Source organism: Emys orbicularis, chromosome 9 (genome assembly GCF_028017835.1).
Source record: "Emys orbicularis isolate rEmyOrb1 chromosome 9, rEmyOrb1.hap1, whole genome shotgun sequence".
In the NCBI taxonomy this organism is placed as follows: Eukaryota; Metazoa; Chordata; order Testudines; family Emydidae; genus Emys; species Emys orbicularis.
The window spans coordinates 39,886,444-39,894,495 of NC_088691.1; the positions used below are offsets into that span (position 1 = coordinate 39,886,444).

At 48.5% G+C, this 8,052-nt stretch overlaps 1 protein-coding gene across 1 annotated transcript; it reads right to left on the bottom strand.

Moving 5' to 3' along the window:
• Nucleotides 1-3,172: 3,172 nt before the first annotated feature.
• On the bottom strand, nt 3,173-4,084 carry SLC25A53 (solute carrier family 25 member 53). Its single transcript, XM_065410261.1, has one exon. The coding sequence runs from the start codon at nt 4,082-4,084 to the stop codon at nt 3,173-3,175; it is 912 nt and encodes a 303-aa protein (XP_065266333.1).
• Between the last annotated feature and the right edge of the window lie 3,968 nt (nt 4,085-8,052).

Genomic DNA, 8,052 nt, shown 5'->3' on the forward strand with positions numbered 1-8,052 from the left:
CTGATGTCACAAGGAGATTTGCACAGAGATCAAGAGGAGGGTCTGGCCTGTATATAGTCATTAATCTGTTCAATATTGTTTATCCAGTTCCTTGCTGCATTCAGTATTACTTAGTGAGAGATTCTGTGCTCTGGTAAGCCACCATTACTTCTGCCCTTTGTTTCTCTTCCCCTTTCCCTCTCCTGTCCGTTCATCCCTCTGCATTCCCTTCTTTGCAGAAGTTGCCACTTCCTACATGAGGAGGGTGCCACTCCCACCCCTTCTTCCAATGCCATCCCCTAAAACAACCAGCAATGGAAAGTTATGGTTGATGCTGAAGTGGTGACATCAGGCTGGAGAGCTGATGCCTCAATGAGGAGAGGGGGCAGAGAGGTGCATCCCTCTGTGGCATTGTTTTAGGCTGTCTTCAGACTCAGGCAGCTACTTTACTTACTTTAATTTTGCAATGAACCCTTAGAATCTCCACAACCTGAGTATGCCAAGCAGGCCACATAAATATAGCACAGGGATCAGATCCAGCCACAAAATGTTGGCTGCAGGACTAAACTCACTAGTTCATTAGATTATAAACCCTCCAGTCCCAAACCATAGGCAACCATAGCTATAAATCAATAGTCCACTGTGGGGTACTAGCACTTGTCTGGAGACAAGAGTCACAACACTGCTCTTTGTTTGGTGTCCCTCTGCCAAAGTCAGTTTGTTCAGTCACTTGTGAGGGCTCCTCCTGCAATAACCCAGAATGCTCCAGAAAGGAGGGCAGCAGGAATTTTGTTAGAAGTCTTGTTTAGAAGAACTAAGTGCAATAATACAGAAGCAGTGTTGTGTCATTTCAGGTGAAAAGTGAAACATCCACTAACCCCATGAAGCATAGGGACTGGGGCACAGTGTCATCTTGTGGACTACGCAGGAATCTAACAGGAAATTGGATAGAGAGAGAGAGAGAGAGAGAGAGAGAGAAAGACGGACAGAGGTTACAGCCTGAGTCAGATACTGAATCATGTCTCATCATCAGATTGTTGATGTAATTGCTAAGTAAAAGTATCTCACCAACACCTGAGACTCTGGTGCAGATGTAGGTAGGTGCCTACATCTCACTGGGAATTAGGTGCTTAAATACCTTTGAGGATCTGGGCCACACTGCTTTCTGCAGAAGAACAAAAATCATGATGATAGGCCATTTAGATAAATTTGCCAATGACAACTCATTGGAGTTGCAGCTGCTTACATCTGAGCTGAATCTGGTCTAAAGGGTCTTGGATTTAATCAGGCTAACAAAAAATAATAATTTATTTGACATTGAATTTAATCTCTGAGCAGAACAAGTTCTCATGCATCATCTGTCACATCTTCAGTGCACGCTCTGCCCTCCTGCAGGGTCATCTCCACATTCCAGTGCTGCAGCAGGGCACAGCCTCATGTCATCTCCCAGCCAACATGCCCACCAGTTGAACAGGATAGATGCCGGCATGTAAGAAGGCCCAGAGAGGCAGAGAAATGACCCAGCGACACCCACCTGGAAGTGGCAATTTATAGACTCCTGGGTGAATTCCTGGCTCCATTGTAGTCAATGAGATTATGAGAATTTGGGGGGCAGGATTTCAGGCCATGTGTGTTTTAATTCTCAGTTCATGTAGTTACAGAGAAGGTTGGGGTGAAGGTTATGGTCACAGCTGTGTTCTGCAAGCTTTCATGATCCTCCAAACATCCTTCCAGAGTTCAAAGCTGGGCTTGGCACAGAAACATTCCTGTTGTATGCGGAGGGTGATCTGCCTCTGCTAACTGCCAATGCGTGCCCATGGTGATGTTAGATCTGTCACAGCCTTTGCTAGTACTGGTCAGACAACATTGATGACTCTCTTGCTGAGTGGGTGGGGTGGGTCTGTAGCAGTTCCACTCCGATTGAGTGGAACTGCTACAGACCCACCCCACCCACTCAGCAAGAGAGTCATCAATGTTGTCTGACCAGTACTAGCAAAGGCTGTGACAGATCTAACATCACCATGGGCACGCATTGGCAGTTAGCAGAGGCAGATCACCCTCCGCATACAACAGGAATGTTTCTGTGCCAAGCCCAGCTTTGAACTCTGGAAGGATGTTTGGAGGATCATGAAAGCTTGCAGAACACAGCTGTGACCATAACCTTCACCCCAACCTTCTCTGTAACTACATGAACTGAGAATTAAAACACACATGGCCTGAAATCCTGCCCCCCAAATTCTCATAATCTCATTGACTACAATGGAGCCAGGAATTCACCCAGGAGTCTATAAATTGCCACTTCCAGAGAGACTAGCCAGAGAGTCCCGATTTTCTGCTTCATGCTTCAGGTCAATCCAGTTGAAGGAACCTGCCTTCTAGCAGCTCCACCAGCTTCTTCCTTTTATGAATAGCCAAACCTAAACTGCATAGCCTAGTTTCACCACCTCAGCCCACTTTCCCCTGTTCTCCATATCCTCAGCGTTGAACTAACCAGTGGCACAAGTGCAAATGCAAGAACAGAATTTGGCTCTAGGGTTTAGCTCAGTTCGGTGCTTAAGGAATCATGAACATGCAGTAGTAGAGGGAAATTCTCTTATAGGAGGGACAGTGCATGTTTCATCTATGGTTTGCAATAATATGTGAACACACTGCAATTCTGTAGCACTTTCCACCCATGCTCTCAAAGCACTTTAAACAGGAAAATACTATGATCCCCATTTTTAAAGATGAGGCACAAGATATTAGATGTTTTTACGAGGTCACAGTGGCACAGCTCGGAACAGAACCCTGCTTACCTGATTCTCCATCCTGTGCTTAGACTAGGAGAGCACAGGCACCGCCATAAACATAGGATCAGATCAGCCTTTTGCAGGCAGGTTTTGGCTCACTCCAGGTGGCCACAGAACACGAAACTCGAGATTATTAAAAGGCTGTTTAAAAAAAACCAACCAAGCAACTTTCTGATTGGTAAGTCCCCTTCCCACCTCCCCAAAGTTGCTCCTTGATCTTGAAAGTATGGCGTCAGAGAATGACCTTTGACCTGTAGGTTGGAGGTTTAGCTTGTGTGTTAAAGTTTTATTGACTATGAGCTTCAGGGCCTCTTTGTAAACAAGCGAAATCCCATTCAAAATCCTCAGGGCTCTGAGACATCACACTAGAAATGTCAGGGCCAATGGTTCTCTGGCCTCTCCCCTTATTCCACCTGGGACTTCTGCCCTGTGTTCTCTTTCAGGAAGTCATGGATGGCAGTGGTGAGACCCCATGTCAGGCAGGACCTGAGGACAAGGAGGGAGCCGCCCCGATAGAGAAGAGTCAGCTTTCTCCCATGCGACTCCCAGACAGACCACACAGACTGCCGGAGGCCGAGGAGATCCCTCCCCACAACCTGTGACTGCATGTTGGCAATGAGGACACTCAGAGGGTACAATGCCAGGCAAATCACCGTCCCATTAACACTGCCAGACACCAGGGCAGGGAGCCAGCTAGGCAAGCCCCTCGTGGCCAGGCCATCACGGAGGGGATCCTTAAAAGAGAAGTACAGTGCACTGCCCAGGCTGTTCCGCAGCAGGACGGGGCTGAGGCCACGATAGTAGCCTACAACCAGCCTTTCCTTCAGACCATATGAGTTGAATTCCTGCAGGATGCTGCGGGTGTTTGGGAACCTGGCATCTTTCTGTCCATCTTGCAGGACATTCTGGACCCGCTCAAAGGGGTTCAGGACTAAAGCCTCCACTAAGCCAGACAGGAATCCTGCTGTCCACCGCTCCCCCAGCATGCAAGGCTCAGAAGGGTTGCTGGTGAGGAGAAGGAGCAAGCTGTCATGGGTGCCAAACAACAGGGTTCCCTGGAGCGTCTTGGACAAGAGTGGTGGGAAGAGGCCCCGGTAGAAGCGGCGCATGCCCTCCTGGTGCAGTTGCTGTATGGCCTCCTGTATGGAAAAGGCATGGATCTGCTGGCGGAAGATGGTCTTGTAGATGGGGAAGGTCACAAGGGTAGAGAGGAAGCTGGAGACGGCCCCTACATTGTAACTCCTGGAGCTCCACCTTCTCTCTTCCTCCTCCCTCCTCTCAGGGTCTCCGTGCTGCATCCTGGCCTTGTCCCCCATTCTGAGACCTTCTCCTTTAGGCACTAGGATCGGGTAGAAAAAAAACCCATAAGAGTTTGTAAGAAGGTTATGGGGCAAGTGAGTCGGAGTCATTCGCCAGCTGGAAAGGTGTATTACCGTCTGGCTGACTAGTTTGCTCCTACCTGGAACTAACTCACAAGAAATGACCCCTCTTCAAACACTGAACCCAGGCCACGTTGGAACACTCTGACTGCCCTGTCCCTTGGTCAGTGAGAGGATTGATTTTCTGTCTTTCCTCCACCACCCACCCTGTCTTACCCCAGTTCTCTGCTAACATGAGACACGCATTTTATCCCTCCTCTCCTACGGGATGAGCCCTAACGTTTCCTTATATACTTGTTTCCCCATGTTGGGGACAAAGCTTTTGTATGTGTTTTTCCAGCAGAGCTGCCTCATGGCAGCAGCCTGAAGTCCCAGCATGTACCTTTTGTTGCTCTCCCTTGTGTCTTTGTTATCAGCATCTACCCTATAAGCAGCTGGAGCCAATCATCCCCAAGAGAGAGACATCAATCCAATGGTCCTTTCTGTGGAGATCTGGTATCGTATGTAGCTTGATAAGATTTTTGCAGTGTCTATACCCCAGATTACCACTGCTCCTGTACCAACTATGTGTGGCTGCCTAGAATCACCTCCATCAAAACAGAGAGACTGAGCCTGGCAGTTTATCCTGACAGAGCACTGGGTCTGGCTGAAGTCTGTGCCAGTGTAGGAAATGAGAGGCCTGGGTCTCCATAGAGCTGGGTACTGTACAGTCACACCCCAGGGCACTACAGTCACATCCCAGGGCACAATCCCTGTGCCATGGAAGCTAAACATTCCTTCCCACTGGAGCTAAGCCAGGCATCTAGGACCTCATCCAAAGCCCACTGAAGCCTGGGGGAACTTTTCCTTGGATTTCAATAGGATTTGGATCAGGTCTATAATTCCCAGCCTTTAGGATAGTGTGCATTAGTTTGTGGGGAACATATGGTCAAATCCGGCAGAGTGGCTGTGGAGGGCCACATGGCAGAATCACTGCAGTTCCATGGTGCAGGGTGGGGGAAACAGGCATTGGGTGTGAGGGCTTCTTGCACAGCAGCACTTGGCGACCTCCTCCTGAGCAGTCCAGCGGCAGGGCACAGGCATGGGCAGGGGCAGGGCAAACACCAGCCCATCCCTTCAGCACGGGGCAATGCTGCATTGCTGCCTCTCACATGGTAAGTGGAGGGGGGTTTTACCCCACACTGCCCACTGCTGTCCTGTTGTTTCCTTGTACTCCCCACCTGTCTGTCTCCACCCAATGTCTCATCTTATACTTGGATTGGAAGCTCTTTGGGACAGGGACTGGTCTGTCTGTCCAGCACCTAGCACAATGGGGTCCTGGGTCAGGCCCTTGGGTCCCACGAGCTACTGCGATACAAATAATGATATGAAGAAAGTGGGATCTTATTTAAAGTCATTAAAAAAAAATCACATCATGCAGCAGCTGCCACAACAGATTTCAGATCTAAGATGACATGTAGATACGAGTTCAACACCATGGGTCAAACTCCTCGCTGCTGCAGCTCTGCTACAGCCAATGGAGGTCACCCCAGGGAGGAAGTGGGCTGAGTGCAAGCTCTCCAGCAAGGGGAGGGGGAGATGCATTTCACTCCTCCCCAGGATTATTCACCCATCCTGCTTAGGGAACCCAATTGTGCCATGACCCGGGTGGTACTCAGATGCCACAGTGACACACCTAGGCCCTGCTCCTGCAAAGACAGCTGCACAACTTCACACACATGCGAACAGGCTCACTAAAGTCAGTTGAAGTCTTTGCAGGATGGGAGCACTCGGAAGAATCCTGGGGTGACAATGGCAGCACACAGCTGTCACAGAGAGTGCGCTTCCAATTGTACATTTAGGGCAGGGACTGTTTCTCTTCCCATCCGCTCTCACTTCTCAGCCTGCATCTCAGCCATCTCCTGGATGGAAACATAGTACAACCAAAGCCAAACTCCTGATCTTCCCTCTCAATCCATCTCCACTGCCTCTCTCTGTTACTGATATCATTGCCACCATCCTCCCTGGGCCTGGATCCTCCTCCATTTCCCTACACATCTTGGTCAGATCCAAATGCTGCTGCTTTCTCCTCCTCAGCATCTGTCTCACCTACCATATTACTTTTACACACAGACATGCGCCTCCCCTTCAGTTCATACAAAATGCAGCTGAACTCTCTCTCTCAAAAAAAATCCCTCCACTGGACACCCCTCCCCTCCCCCCCATCTGCTACTGCATCAAAGTTCATAGACTCATAGACTCATAGACTTTAAGGTCAGAAGGGACCAATATGGTCATCTAGTCTGACCTCCCGCATGATGCAGGCCACAAAAGCTGACTCACCCACAACAGAATCTTCCAGCCTGCGACCCCTGCCCTATGCTGCGGAGGAAGGCGAAAAACCTCCAGGGCCTCTGCCAATCTACCCTGGAGGAAAATTCCTTCCCGACCCCAAATATGGCGATCAGCAGAACCCCGAGCATACAGGCAAGATTCTACAGCCGGACTCTCATTTTACCCGCTATGGCCCGTTAATGCCTATTTGACTAAAATCACATTATCCCATCAAACCATTCCCTCCATAAACTTATCAAGCCTAATCTTGAAGCCAGAGAGGTCCTTTGCCCCCACCGTTTCCCTCGGAAGGCTGTTCCAAAATTTTACCCCTCTGACGGTCAGAAACCTTCGTCTAATTTCAAGCCTAAACTTCCCCACGGCCAGTTTATATCCATTCGTTCTCGTATCCACATTACTACTAAGCTGAAATAATTCCTCTCCCTCCTTGGTATTAATCCCTTTGATATATTTAAAGAGAGCAATCATATCCCCCCTCAGCCTTCTTTTGGTTAGGCTAAACAAACCGAGCTCCTCGAGTCTCCTTTCATAGGAAAGGTTTTCCATTCCTCGGATCATCCTAGTGGCCCTTCTCTGTACCCGTTCCAGTTTGAGTTCATCCTTTTTAAACATAGGAGACCAGAACTGCACACAGTACTCCAAATGAGGTCTCACCAGCGCCTTGTATAACGGAAGCAGCACCTCCCTGTCCCTACTAGAAATACCTCGCCTAACGCATCCCAAGATCGCATTAGCTTTTTTCACAGCCACGTCACATTGCCGACTCATAGTCATCCTGCGATCAACCAGGACTCCGAGGTCCTTCTCCTCCTCCGTCACTTCCAACCTATGCGTCCCTAACTTATAACTAAAATTCTTGTTAGTCATCCCTAAATGCATCACCTTACACTTCCCACTATTGAATCTCATCCTATTATTGTTACTCCAATTTACAAGGTCATCCAAGTCTCCCTGCAAAATATCCCGATCCTTCTCCGAATTGGCAATACCTCCCAACTTTGTGTCATCCGCAAACTTTATCAGCCCACTCCTACATTCGGTTCCGAGGTCAGTAACGAATAGATTAAATAAAATCGGACCCAAAACCGAACCTTGAGGAACCCCACTGGTGACCTCCCTCCAACCCGACAGTTCCCCTTTCAGTACTACCCGCTGCAGTCTCCCCTTTAACCAGTTCTTTATCCACCTCTGGATTTTCATATCCATCCCCATCTTTTCTAATTTAACCAGTAATTCCTCGTGCGGCACAGTATCAAACGCTTTACTAAAATCTAGGTAAATTAGATCCACCGCATTTCCTTTATCTAGAAGGTCTGTTACTTTCTCAAAAAAGGAGATCAAGTTGGTTTGGCACGATCTTCCTTTCGTAAACCCATGTTGTAATTTGTCCCAATTGCCATTCACCTCAAGGTCCTTAACTACTTTTTCCTTCAAGATTTTTTCCAAGACCTTGCATACTACAGAAGTTAAACTAACAGGCCTGTAGTTACCCGGGTCACTTTTTATCCCCTTCTTGAAAATAGGAACCACATTAGCTATTTTCCAGTCCATCGGTACCTCCCCCGAGTTTA

What these genes read in the sequence shown, in the direction of transcription:
- SLC25A53 (XM_065410261.1), bottom strand. Translation starts at nt 4,084, where the DNA reads ATGGGGGACAAGGCCAGGATGCAGCACGGAGACCCTGAGAGGAGGGAG.